At 35.1% G+C, this 15,050-nt stretch overlaps 1 protein-coding gene across 2 annotated transcripts in view; it reads right to left on the reverse strand.

Annotated features, from left to right (window-relative positions):
- Window positions 1–10,952, reverse strand: part of LOC121419182 (bifunctional glutamate/proline--tRNA ligase-like) — a 31,765-nt gene extending 20,813 nt beyond the window's left edge. Inside the window, exons 1-7 of one of the 2 annotated variants that reach the window (XM_041613532.1) lie at window positions 10,823–10,952; window positions 6,130–6,208; window positions 5,560–5,659; window positions 4,716–4,872; window positions 3,978–4,117; window positions 2,939–2,950; window positions 1,739–1,827 (exon numbers count right to left, since the gene is read on the reverse strand). In XM_041613532.1, the coding sequence (XP_041469466.1) occupies window positions 1,739–1,827; window positions 2,939–2,950; window positions 3,978–4,117; window positions 4,716–4,872; window positions 5,560–5,659; window positions 6,130–6,208; window positions 10,823–10,862 (617 nt within the window). In that variant the 5' untranslated portion in view covers window positions 10,863–10,952. The remainder of the gene's footprint in view (window positions 1–1,738; window positions 1,828–2,938; window positions 2,951–3,977; window positions 4,118–4,715; window positions 4,873–5,559; window positions 5,660–6,129; window positions 6,209–10,822) is intronic. The other variant, XM_041613533.1, reaches the window with a different exon arrangement.
- Between the last annotated feature and the right edge of the window lie 4,098 nt (window positions 10,953–15,050).

Raw genomic sequence — 15,050 nt, forward strand, 5'->3', positions numbered from 1 at the left:
TAGGTAAAGAGAAATAGGTCTTTCTGGTTAAAATAATGATACAGACCAAGATAAATATAAAATAAGCTACGATCTAGTAAAAGACTAATTAGCAAAGCACTCCTGATTGAAATGTACTTTACCAAATTACAGTTTGTTAGTTAGCTCTTTTTTATTTTCAATATATGTTCATGGAAGTGCAACAATATTCATGTTTGCTGTAAACACACTGTGTTTTATCATATTAGACAAGGACACAAATGCTGTACAAACCCCCTTGTCACATAAACATTGCATATGTATCTGTCCGTTGACGTACAATCACCAGCATCTGGTTGTCGCGTACGTTTTGGTTTAGGGGGTCAAGCGCTAAACACGGTTAATTTTGGTAGTGTGCTTTGGATACCATTGGGTGTTAATGTCCAAACTTTCAAGTAGGCCCGGTTTGAAAGTCCATTTTTGATGCACGTGTACACGGCGTGTTTTTCGGTCGTGTACACGTTGTAAACACAGAGTGAGAGTGAGTTACGGTATGTTCCTACATGTAGCCTAAGTCACGGTTTTAAAGCTTACCTGAGAAGTTAGAAGTATCAATCCACAAAAATTGGTGCAATTAAAAAGTTTACTCAGCTTAGCAGCGCATTAAATTAATAAAGAATGCAAAAGTAAATCAGTGCAGGGCCCTAGTTAGCGCCGACATTCATTGGATGCGCATTTTCCATACTGTACCGTACATGCATGCGCAGATCGCTGCAGAAATAAGTGTAACTGAAGTTATCGATTGATTTTCATTATTTTATTGCCAATTTGAGGAGCGTGTGTTTGGAGGCTTGTAGCATATGTTTATGAGCGTATAACACGTAACTGGAGCAATGATCGCTGTTGCAATTGGTGATTATCAAATTGGCTCTAAAAGTGATTGAAGAGCGCTTTCGAGAGTCTTGTTACGTGTTACACGCTCATACACATGTACTACAAGCCTACAAACACACGCTCCTCAAATTGGCATTAAAATAATGAAAATCAATCTATAACTCAATTCTGCAGCGATCTGTGCATGTATGTACGGTACAGTATGCAAATTGCGCATCCAACGAACGTCGGCGCTAACTAGGGTCCTGCACTGACCGGAGCATACCCTTTTCGTGTGGTACAAAAACTTGAGTCTCCAGAATAAATGTGGATTAAATCGGCGATTTTGGAAGTAAACTCACTCTAGATTAATTGAAATATATGACATATTAGTGATTAAAACATGTGCAGTATCTTAGAACTAAGAATTAATGTGAGGCTGTGAGCTTGTTCACTGACTTTACAGTCCCACGCAAGCTTTATGCAGATGCTACCGTGAACACGGTGATGGAATTTAGTACACGTGCACTGACTTGACCGTGCGTGTACACGTGTACCCGAAACGGGCCTACTTTCAAGTTTGAGTTTGAATACTCCTACGTCTTTAGAATTTCTGACATCCTCAGAGAGAAGGTTCCATTCTGGGATGGTCTTGGGATACAGGGAGTGTCGGTAGCAGTCTTTATTTGATCTTATAACATTGTTAATAGGTAACATAAAACATGTTAATAATTTACTGAAGCTGAAGTTTACTTACAAGACTTCACTGAATGAACTACATAAGATGCACAGTGTTATTTATTCTAATTTGGTGCTGACATTTACCTCTAAAAAATGTCAATATCTTCTTGAGTCATATACATCTCTAATATGGATTGATAACACCTCAAGGGTGTAATGTACTCACCCACTAGCCTCTGGTGGAAACCTGACTACAACCTTGCCCATCTCAGCTCCTGGTAGTTCTACATACCCTCCTACATCCTTCTTCTTGCTCTGAAATCAAAATAAATATTCATATCACATGTATTATACAAAAAAACTTTCTAAATGATACTATTTTAATAACTGCTTGGCTTATTGTGTTTAATCTATTTTACATAATTATGTTAATAAATGAAAAAATCTTGGTAAAGGACCTATGACTCGGTTGTAGTATTGGAAAAATATTGAAGAATAGAAATCTTAGTACAATTTTCAAAGAATTATTCAAAGACTGTTTTCTTCAATCATGATTTTAATTTGAACAATGAAACTAGCACATTAAAATAAATTTCTGGATGTTTTTTAATCAAGGGTAAATGATCATTGATATAGTGTGTATTCCAAGTCCTCTACACAAACACTGTTATTTATGTTTAAACTGTATATCAGCTAGCCAATCTCATACAATACTTTAAAAGCTCAAAATATGATGGACAACATGTCATTGAAGCTAAAAGATGAATAGGAATTTGAAGCAAAATAAAAGATGAACAATGAACAGACAACATAACAATGAACTGTAGTGCATACTATACATTAACTTATTATTTGCTATATTACTAATGAGGATATGAAATGGAAGCAATGTTCGGTGAAAAAGGAACAAAACAATTGCAATTTTCAAACAGTAAAAATTCAGGAAAATTTTTCATCAAAATGTGATAATGATATTAACAATGAACATAACTTTTGAAGAAAAAAAAAGATAATGGAACAAGAAAAAAGGGGGAGGGGAATATCACTGAATTTCAGGTAGATGATTCATTACAACCAGGAAGCAAAGATTTCCTAAAAATAAATAAAAATATTTTTGGATGGAATTCAGAAAAAAAGAATGGAAAAAAGGCATGGGAGTTTGTATTTACTATATCACACAGACCTGCTGAAACTAATTTGTCACAATATAAGAGCAAATATGAAAAGAAAATGTGATGGTTTAGCCAAAGGTAAAAATACTGGGTTCCTGCAAACAACAAAATATTCATCAAAACTTCGAACACTGCAAAATCTTTTTAAAACTGTACAAATGCATGGCAATGGACTTGCTTTAAGTGAAAGCATATAAATTTCATTCCAATGATGAAGCACAAGTGGCAAAATCATATCAGTCTGTTTTACTCACATCATGTGATTTCTGTTAAAATAAACAAAGTATTGATGAACATGTAGTTATCAGTATCAGATCTCATACACTATTCAGATAGGGAACTATCTTTGAACATTTTTAACCTTGATCTTGAAACCTAACATGCCAAAACTCTCTTCAGATCACTTCTTCATACATTCCTGTATGAAATATACTCTAAATTTTGCCAGAATAACAAGCTAGAAAATTTCAGTGACCTTACTTAATAGATTTGAGTTTTTCTTTTTTACATCATGATATATGTATGCTTCCATTATAATTCTCTAGAACTTCCATATGTTCAGTAATGATAGTAAAGTAAAAGGCACCCCCCCCCCCGATATTTGACTGTAGTTCAAGGACAATACAAAATAGGTGCAGTAATCCATTCTGATGAAAGGATTTCTATGTAAACAAGATCTATGATAATCAGGTTTCCTACCCAACCCAGTAATGGATCCTATAAGACGGCAAATAACAGGTGTTTGATCCTTCCACTGTAATAAATAGACTCTCTGTGTTGAATTTCAAAATACAAATTTCATACAAAAGCCTTATTTACACATCCAAAATTACTGCACCATCAAAGAATTAACCACAATTCCTGTTTTTTCATATTGTTTACTAATTATTTTTAACTAATCACCAACAATCTACACACATATGCATGTTTTATGATCAATTATTTCAATTTTTTATATCAAAACCTAGGGGGGAACAGGCTTGCTTCAGATTAAGTTCAGTTGGAGTTACCATCATATGTTAAGTCAAATGCTATACAGGGGCCGTGGAACGGTTTTCAAAGTGGGGGGGGGGGGGGGGCTGAACATGCTAAAAATCACAATTGTATGGTCATTTTTGCGTTTTTGTACACGATTTTGGAAAAAAGTTCCGTGGCCCCTGCTATAATTATATACACATAACCCAATAATGTGAATTTATACCAATCACTTTGAGAGTATGCAATGGTACTTAACAGTATGGTTAACTCCACTTTAAACCTTTGTGATACACACCCTTTGATAGAGATACATACACTTAGCTCTTGTTTAGCAGACTCTGGTAGGGCATTGATGACCTTCTGAAACTCATCCTGAGATGCTAAAAAGCTAAACCATCGCATCACATTGGTAGGAGCTTTCCCTTGGGACATCATCTTACTGAATGGATTACTCCCTTTTTAAAATAGAATATACAAAAAACACATTACATTTTGGTATTAACTCAAATTTATCCGGAACATCATTCACCATTTTGCACTTTTTTTTACTTAATTTGATTGTTTGGACCATATTTGATAAATTTTATTTTCAATGTTCTGAGGTTATGTTGTTTCATTAACATTAGCCAAAAATGAACAAGCTTGAAACTAAAAATTGTCAATCATTCATGAAAAATATCATTCATAACTTCTGAATTTCTTGATGGTGCCAGGTTGTTGTCAATGTTGGAATAACAATTAATTCCACAGTTATAGATGCTGCATTGAGCCATGTAAATGTACCATGGAGGTAAAGTACCTTTGCTAAAACAAATAATGAGGGATTGTTGAATTAATTTCGAACTTTATGAATGATTTTAGAACGTTAATTTGACTTATAATTGATTGCAATTTTTATTTGCAACACCCCACAAAACAATATCCAGCAACCAAACAGAGAAACAATTGCACAAAAAACTGCATACAGAGATGTTTCAAATACCAAAAATTAATCACTCTCATTGAATAATGGTTTAACTGATATAATTTAAAACAAAAAGTCACTTGAATTACCTTTAAGGGCACCCCAAACAGCAAGATCAGCAATGGTCAACTCATGTCCGACCAGAAACGTTCTAGGGCCAAGGATCTTATCCAGGTAGACCACAGCTTGGTTGAAGTCCGAGGATGACCCCACACGGATGTTAGCAAAGTCCAACCAGTGGTCAACCTAATGTCATTGTAAGAAAAATAAACAAAGGTAGGAAAAAAAAAAAATCAGAATAGCACTGCTCCCCCTAAAAAAAACTGTGTGTATGATTCGGACTGAAATACCTACATATTAGCTTCATGTATATTTAGAAGTTGTTTGAGAGACGATTATCTGATGAAAAGTATCTTACATTTTTCAATGATGGGAATGTACAAATATCTAGCCTATGAACTTAAGGTCACACACCAGTATAGTTTTTAGATTTTTATGAATAATGAAGGACTGAACAGGGGATATCACACCTGAACATTTTAGCCAGCGCATGATGACATACAAATGCTATTGAAAGCTGTTTTTCTGAATCCCATTTTTACTTGATATCAAGAATTGCCTGTAGACAAAACAAAACTTAATTCTTCATAAAGATCTTGAATTCTTAATATTTTGTGTTGTATCAAATTGAAATTTGATCTGAGGAGAAAAAAGTTGACCATGCCTACAATGTGTTGGCATACATGAACAGTGGCTAAAACATCTAGGTGTGACAGCAACCTAAAGTAATTTTTTTTTACAAATCTGCTACATGCAGCATTTAAACACTATTTCCACACTGTAAAAAGTTTCATCTAAACATTAAAGCAAATTGTCTATTTCCACAAATTTGATGAATTTGATCATCAGACTCTTCATCATTGGAACACTCACCTCAGCTGCTTCCAGGCTAGTCTTACCATAAAGACCACTACCTGGAGAAGTCCTGGCCAAGTAACGACTGATGGCAGTAGATGTTGTCAAGGTCACAGCACTGAAATAAATCATCAAATCACTTAAAAGCTCAGTTTTTTTAACATGGTTTAAGAAAAAATTCCTCTATAAAAAGGCTTAAAATTTTTGGTCATTGGATGATTAAGAGTGATGGAGAAAGTTCTAGTAATTTGGAAAAGGCTGTCATATTTCATATGAATTTTATGCATAATGCATGTGATGTCTGAAGAGTGAAAACATTCACAACCTTTTTTTCCCCAAAATAAATCATCTCGGATCAAAGTATCAATCTGATGTGAACATACATGTAAAGCTACAATTTACTTCATCATTGCATCTCACACTGTCTTCATCTTTGGCTAGTTTAGGAGCTGCTGAATGAGATGTCTTTAAGGTTCAAGGCAGTCGGGGGGGGGGGGGGGGGGGGCTTCATTCTCATGGCAGATAAATCTTCACAATTCCTCAAATAAACAATAATTACAGAATAGAAAAATTAAGGACATAACTTACTCAGAGAGCTTGAGGGTATTAGAAGTCCCCCATTCAACTTTGACCTTTCCTGTCACATACTCAGCTGTGAGCAGTGCCGCTGAGGAGAAAAAAATGAACTCCTTGTTAGAATGATCACCATGACATTTTCATAGTTTGTTTATTTACAAAAATAACAGTGATACACATACAGTAGCCAAGTGTGATTAAAATTGATGCAGAAATTAAGAAATAAGAGCAAGTTGCACAAAGACTTTAAAAAAGAGTAGAGGTGACATTATATCATTCAACCTTCGATTCGGCTGAGAATTTATTGCGTGTGGGGTAATGCCTTTCAGCTTCAAATCATTGATTTTGAGACGTTTTGATAAAAAGGGCAAGGAGTGAGTTTCCGCAGTTTAGTAACTGTGGAGTTAGCTGAATGTAATTTAAGGTTTTCAATTTAAGCTTTTTTGGTTTTGATATTTTCAATACCGGTATTACTAATTGCTTCAATACTGGTATACCGACTAATACGGAGTAAATTCCCAATTTATTGTGCAAACAGTGTCCAATGTTTGTTTAGCCCTGATATGGCTTTGGATAAAGAGGGGATGCTTGTGGTCAGCTTAGGAATGCTCAGCATGGTCTGTTCTCATTGATAGAAACTTTCTCTTTCTTACCAAGTTATACGATCATGCTCTCTCCCCACCGAGAGCTGTGAATTACCTGTGCATGTGTGCAAAATTATCTCAGCAAGCATGTGGTACGATTACCGTAATCCTATCTCCATGCTGAAATCAATAAGTCAAGTTGCCAAATGCCATACCGCACCAACTCACTGCTACTCTTTGCTAAACGTGTGTACATGCCCCAAGTTCCAAGCACCAAAATTCCTTGCTATAACAGTCAAGGAGATATGCGTGATTTTCCCTTCACCGATTTGGCCCCACTCATTCACATTCAGATTCGCCCCTTTTGTTTACCACTCACATCAACACATGTTCATCGAAGGTTCAAAATTTGTTGACCTCAAATTTTGACGTCTCGTAAAAACTTTTCTTAAGTCCATTGTGTTGACCCCCCCTCTTTTAGCTAACGTCACTTCAGGCCATGTTTTCTTCCTCTTGTGAATCTCCACGTTGTCTAAAATCCCCCCTAAACTTCTATCCCCCAGCCGCCTCTTTCTCAATCCTTTTTTTCTTGATTTTGTTTTTCTTTATCTCTCCAGCCCCTTAATTCCTCACTCTCTCTTTCCCATCAGCCCATCCTCTCCCTGTCACAATCCCTCCTCTTCTCCGAATCTTGAGCTTCAATTTTTTTTCTACTTCTCTCTTCTCTCCCCCCCATCCTGGTCATTAATACTCTTTCATTTTAATAATGTCAATTCCATCTTTCACACATGCCAAAATTGAGTTGATCTTCATCTTATCACACCACCAGACCATCATACATGTAAATCTAAATTACAATCAATCCAATAGTTTATTTTATTTAATTCATGACCGCACATACATAAAATGGATACAGCACCCATCACAAATCACACAAATATTCCAAGCCATTTTCTTCCATTCACGATCACTTCACAGATCATTTTCAAAATAAACCAAGAGGGATGGCGTAACATTTTTTCCTGTAAATGTTATCAACATTTTCTGGGTTTTTTCAAAATTTATTTGTGTATTTTTTTTTTTTTTGGGGGGGGTTAGACGAGTTTTGTAGCAGGCTTATCTATAGTATATAAAGTAAACTTGTCATAACTGAAACAAGTCAAGAGCAGTCCAGAAAAAAAAACTTGCATAAAGAAAAAAAAGTGTTAATCCCTGTAGTTTGTCTGTCAATGCACAGCACCCCCCCCAAAAAAAAAAACTCAGTGGAATTCCCATTGATACAAGTTAAGAGAAGTCCGAGAAAAAAAATTTGCATAAAGAAAAAACAAGTGTTAATCCCTGTGGTTTGTCTGTCAACGCCCCAATGTTGATACTTTGTTGAAGTGCATTACACCACGTGCTCAAAAGACAGGCAAGGGAGTAATTCAAAAAGAGTTTCGTCAGTGAATCATATTTTGTTTGTATAGAGGGATGTTACAAGTTATGGCAAAACCTCGCATGTGATTGGCGGAAAGCAAATCTGTTGTTGAAACCACTGAAAAACTCTTCATGAAATGCTCCCCGTCTCGATCAGCTTCGTTTGTTTACTGTAGCTGTGTATACAAGTGTATGGAGCCGACATGCACGTAGTGGTGGGCCGAGGCCTTATGCAGCGGCTAGTGGAGCTCAGACAGTACTTCAGGGGCGATGTATTCTTTTCGAGGTTAGATTATTGGATTCTGATTTCATCAAATACGTTGAGTAGACCTTCCTTTTTGAGAAGCGCGATCACGCCGGCGCTCCTTAAAGAAAATAAGGAGAGCAAAAAATCGCGCTCCTCAAAAAAAAATCCTAAAATTTCACATTTCACATCTTTAAATCCATGAAATAGCCTTCTTTTATCCATAATTCCTTGAAATTACTTTGATGTAGTTGAAATCTATCAGAAAAATGAAGAATATTCATCTCTTTCCCGACTCTGATTTTAATTTAATCTCGGTAAATATTGCAGTCCCATATGTAGATTTTCATGGCAACACCATGGAAGTCTACATGTGGGACTACAATATTTACCGAGGTAAGTTCAAATCAGAGTCGGGAAAGTGGTGAATATTTTTCATTTTTCTGATAGTTTTCAACTAAATCAAAGTAATTTCAAGGAATTATGGAAAAAAGAAGGCCATTTCATGGATTTAAAGATGTAAAATGTGAAATTTTAGCAATTTTTTTTTTTTTTAGCAGGAGCGCGTACGACATCTTGTAATCATATTAACGTGACCAAGGCCTAGTTTTACCACAGATTAATTAATAGCTAACACAGCTATTGCATATATACAATGTTAAGAAAAATCTACAATTTATCATACATGTATTGTAATGAATTGATTTGAGCTCCTCACGGAGAGCGATTTATTGAGCTCCACAAAATTATAAACGTGAAGGCCTGAGAGAGCCAAAGAACTTATTGTTTTGAATTAATTTTATTGTAAAAAAATACCCATAGACAACAATACAGAAGAAAATACCGGTATATTTTCAACTTTTGGTATGACGGTATTTCAGTATTGAAAAAAAAATTGAAAAATTGAAAAAAATTGAAAGTATACCGGTATGAAGTTTATACTGATTGGTATTACTAATACTGGTATATCGAAAAAGCATAGTTTTCATATTGTGACTCTCCCAACACAAATTGCCAGTTTGTCTTTTTTTTGGTGAGTGAGCATTATTCATGGTTGTCCCCCGATGGTTTATATAGGTGGAGCAGAGGGTAGCGGTAGTGAAGTGGAGCCTATCCGAACCCTCGCCTGAGTTAGAGGGCAAACAAAAATCAGAAAATGTAGACAAACTCCTCCGAAACAGCATCAGTGACTCAGTCTAACATTAGTCTTAGACTAAATTCTAGACCCTAATTCAAATAAAAAAAAAAAAGAGAAATTGAGCGAGGCCTGACCACCTGGGCCTAACTGAGGGACACACTATTGACTCTTTCATTTGCATATCTCTTATCAATGAGTCAGGGTGACCAGACGTCCCGTATTTCCTGGGATTGTCCCGTATTTTGCCCCTTTGTCCCAACAAACCCTTCCCGGGACGCCTTTTTGTCCCGTATTTCAGAATATTGAACAAAAGGTAATTAACGCATTAAAAAGTGACGAATTTTCATCAAATAACCAACAGATGACGAAGCAGAGACAACAATAAAATCGTTAACTGTAAACTTTTGCAAGTTCTGCGGTGATTTTCTTGCTAATCCAATACATTGCAAATGAACTGGCCTCATGCCTGGATGTGGCAGGCTACTATCTAGGCATGTAGGATCCGAGCAGATTCTCAACGGTGCAAACAATCTCACATGATAAACGTTTTTTCTACCAAAATAATTACAAAATCATCAGGATATGTTTACAATTATATTATGATGCCACGATGTTTCATCTAATTTTTAAGGTTGACAATGTTTCACAATTAAATTTTATTCATTTCTAAAACATTTTAGTTCTTTACATTTTCAAAATATGTAAAAAAACATCAAATATCATGATTTTGGTTAGATGATTGATTTTTTTTTGCTTGACATTTAAACATTTTTCCTCTTTATTTTCTATCCTTCCTGCTTGCCCTTTTTTGTTCCATCTTTCTTTATTTCCTATCTTTCTTTCCCGAACCTTTGTCTCTCTGTTAATTTTTTCTTACTTTCCTTCTTTATTAAATTTTCTTATTCATTCATTTCCTTCATTCTTTCTTTCCTTAAAACTTTTCTCTACTTCCTTCCTCTCCTTTTTCTTTCCTTCTTTCTCTCCTTCCATTATTTTATTTTTTTCATTTTCTTCTCCCTTCATTCTTCCCTCCCTCTCTTTCATTCTTTATTTTAATTTTTCCTTCTATTTCTTTTCCCTTCCTTCTTCCGTTTTTCTTTGTTTCTTTCAAAGAATGAAGGAAACATTTTTCTTTCCTTAAGTAGTAATATAGTTGCATGTCGCTGGTTCACTTGCTCTCGCCTCGGTCATTGGCGCGGGCCGTGTGGGGAAGCGGATATGGTAGTTGGTACCGTGCCAGATACCGGGAGCAGCCTGCGCAGTGCACTTATTTTCATGTAAAAAAACACAAACTTAATTACAATTTACAGCACAAAAACTTACCAATAGGTGGATTCGAAGTGTTTGAAACTAGTGGTAGCATTTTCAAAGGTAGTGCAGGTCTGATTACTTTGAAAAGGCAATAACAAATAGGCTCGGTCCTACGTCCTTCACGTGTACCGGAATCGCAACGTTGTAAACACTGAAATGTAGACGCCCTCTCTTGATTAAATAGCTGAAGATTTGGCTTACGCAATCCTACTCCCGAGTTACAGCAAACTGGAAGAAAAACCTTTTTTTTTTTGGGGGGGGGGGTGTAATGTAGCTCAGGGGGCGGCGCCAGTGTATCAATAAGCCCTATAGATGGATGGGGGGCTGAAATGTGATGTTTTTGAAATTTAATTATAGGGGACGGGGTTGTAATTTACTCATTAAAATCTCTTCTTCCCTTTTTAATATTTAGCCGTTTCTCATTTTTTTCTTTCCTTTTCCTCATTTTCTCCCTTATTCATCTTCACTACTTGAAAAATCATAGGATGGCCGCCCCCTGCCCCTGACATGGCCTGCCAGAATCTGCAGTTATATTTGTTATCAGAAAAACATTCAGACAATTCATTAGAATTCTGCCTGTCAATGTGGAACCTTGCCCCTTGGGATGGTATAGTTACAACCACTCATCACTCCCCCCATCCCATGATCCACCATCACCACCCCCTCCCTACCCTTATCAAATCCTTTTTTTTTCACTTTGTGAAATTCTAATATTCTAATTTTCAAATGATTGCATCAGATTTGACTGGCTGCATGGACAATGAAAAGAGCATCTTGATTATGAGGAATCTATTTTTAACAGAAATCAAAATCCTGAAGAATGTTGACTGGATTGTGATAGACACGTTTTGATGGGAGGGAATGATGACACATTTTTTCCCCAAAACCTTTTTAGCAATTTTTCTGGAATTATGAATGTCAATTTATATTTTATTTGAAAAAAATCAAACTGAAACATCCCTCACTTCCCTAAACTCCGGCCTAATCTGTGAAAGAACTCAACACTTGAATACAAAAGACAGTGTATGTTGTGGCCTGCACTTGTATTCAAATCTTCAAAGTAATGCACAGGTTCAAATAATGGGTCATATCTCTTCAATATTCATGGTGCATGAGGTTCTGGAAATGATGTAGACCTTTGAGCTATTTTTGTTCTCAGGCATCACAAATTAAAGGATGATAATTTCGAGTTAGCTTGTGTGAAAGAAACATCAAAGAATAAGGTCAACCAAAATTTTTGAGTAAACTTGGACAATAAGAAAGTTATGAGCATTTGAATGTCAAGATCACTAATGCTATGGAAATCCTCCATTGGCAATGCAATCAAGATCTGGGAGGCGTTTCATGAAAGGACTTGTCAGACGTTTTATCCGACAAGTCCCATTGTATCCGACAGTTACCATAGGAACAGTGCCTCTAAGCCAATCAAAATCATGGAAAGATGTCAGATCTGACTTGTCGGATGAAAATATTGATGAAACGTCGTTTTGTCATACTTGTAAAACTCCCCTTTTGGCACTGAAAAAAAAAACCATAACATCTCTTTTTTGCTTATTCCAATGGTATGACAAACATTATTCATCCATGATATCATGTTGTGAAACCTTTATTACATGTCCTTTAATGAAAGAACACCCAATGCTGAGAAAGACTTGATTAAAGAAAATATACAATGAAGTAATGGGAAGTTGTAATGTGTGACATCCTGATCTTGGTCACGTGCCAATGCAAATAGCATTAATGATCGCAAATTCTAATAAACTTTCTTATTATAAATTCAGTCTTCCAGAAATGTTAGTTTCTTTTGATTTTTTTTATATGAATGCCTCTTGTTTCAAGGGTTTTTTCATCCTCCTTCAGGAAATATAGCAATTCATAACACTCTTATATTAATACGGATTTTCATCAAACCTTCACCATTATTTTTTCTTATCTGCATTTACTAAAACAATCTTATTATCAGGGCAAATTTCCCTTTTTGATTGAAGGATCAATGTACCATGAATGTCCAAGAATACTTGAAATGACACAAAAGCTTTAAAGACTTTTGACCTTAAAATGGAAGTTCATCCAGATACATAGTTTTTGTTAATACAAGCAGGAAAAACAAAAACATACAATAGTGGTGGTTTGACGAATATCCATCAAAGAATAATCAAGATACAGATTTGACAATAGTTTTTAAATTTGTGTTGTCGCACGTGAGCAGCTTTGTCAGATACAAAGTGATGTCACTAAAAAAATAAACTGGTTTAAAATGTGCATCCGTTATGATTATATTGATCATGCATGTGAAAAAAAGGTTAAATTTTTTAGAATTGCTTTTTCTTGACATGAGGAAGCTGCTTGCAGAAAATGTAAAAAATCCTAAACTTAAATTTCTTTACTCTTATTCTTTGATAGTTTCACAAAATATTCAACATAACGATGGATTGTACTCTGGGTGAACTTCCCCTGCAATGGAACACAAACATTATCACACACACACAATACATATTCACACCACCAAGCATTAGAAATTTAAAAAAAAAAGGTCCTTTTCTCAAAATGTTGAGTGACAAAGTTGTCAATCCTGCCACATTATTTTATTTTCTAATGTGATTTTGTTTCATTTGGCATAGCTTTAGCTTTATGGAAAAAAAATTTATCAAGTTATCAAATCAATTTGTTTTCCTTGAAATCAAGATTTTTTTCTTTTATCAAATGGCAGAAAAGGGGCACAACCATTCACAAGACGAAAAGCATACATGTACTTATGTAATGAGTTTTAGCTGCAATCTTCACAAACCACTCGAAGAATCACCCTCACAATTGAATCTTTCACACCATCCCATAACCAATTCAGCAACAAATATACCCATCCATCAAACCTTGCCACATACTTTCATCTTTAAATGGGCAATCCCAGCAGGTAAAAATGGCTTTCAATTTAAAAGCATCGCACTTCAAGTTTACAGTATTCGAACGGGTCTTGCCTTGTTTATTGGACATTCATTTACATACATGTTATTGAAGAGATGTGAAGAGATATGCATTTATTATGTTGCAGGCACAATAATGCTGGTCTATTACATGGTATGATAAGTACATGTATATTTTGTCTACAAATAATCAATTTTCTAAACAAAATTGTGTGCAACTTAATGGTGTCCATCTGTCTGAAACATTTGGCAAGAACTGTTTGAATATCATAATTTCAAACGTGTAAGGCTTTGAAACTGAAGTGTCATGTTAATTTCATGGTATTGCCTATACTTAAATCCTTCTGAACAAGGTTCTAAATTGGAATGTTTCTCTGCTCTGTTAAACACTGTAAATACAAAAATTGAAAAAGAGCACATATATCAAGCCTACATACTGTATGAACAGAATGCATAATGTATTTTGATTAAAAGAAACTTAAAAATCAAATTTCAACCTGATTTTCAACATTAATTGTTTGGGAGACTAGATTTAAATCTTTTTTATTTTAATTGCATTTAAATGCAACTCATTTTACAATGGGCCAACATGAAAGAAATAAAGAAATATTTGATTATCAAAAAAATTTCACTCTGGTACATGTAGTTCTTCCAGAGATGGATTACTACAATGAAACATTTGCTAGCCAGACTTGAATAAGCCATGATGAATGTGCTCCTTTCGAAAAACATAATGTGCAAAAGGTAAAAATGGAAAAAGAAACAATTTTATTTTGTTTTCATTTTTTAATCTTCAAAGCATCATCTTTAAATTGATATGCCAAACATGAAGTTCCATTCAGCTGGGTTCAGTTTGTAAATGTCCTGTGAATAAACCACATTTCATCTCCATTAGTCATGTTGATATGATCCTCAGGGATTGATGAGCTCGATCCAACCATCGTCCATTGTTTGGTAATACAGGATAGATGAAAAGCAATGCCACAACCCCTGACAGGATAGAACTCATGCTGTTGATGATTACAGAGCAACAATGTCATATCCATATGAAGGTGGTGCAATGAGTTGATGACTGCTTCCAAAATTAGTCCATCTGTCGCAAAAATAAGCAAAAATAAATGCATTTAGCAATCTAAAGAGAGTTCTCTTGATACAGTGGGAGTATGGTCCCATCAATATATTCGCTTCACTTTTGTTAAAATATCATTACAAGACTGGAACCATTTAATTCATCTTCAACAAGGAATCTCATTATATAAACTTTAATATCAATAGATTAATAAAATGTAAAGTACAGTACTCTGACCAGACTACCATAT

Source organism: Lytechinus variegatus, chromosome 7 (genome assembly GCF_018143015.1).
Source record: "Lytechinus variegatus isolate NC3 chromosome 7, Lvar_3.0, whole genome shotgun sequence".
NCBI classification, from domain to species: Eukaryota; Metazoa; Echinodermata; class Echinoidea; order Temnopleuroida; family Toxopneustidae; genus Lytechinus; species Lytechinus variegatus.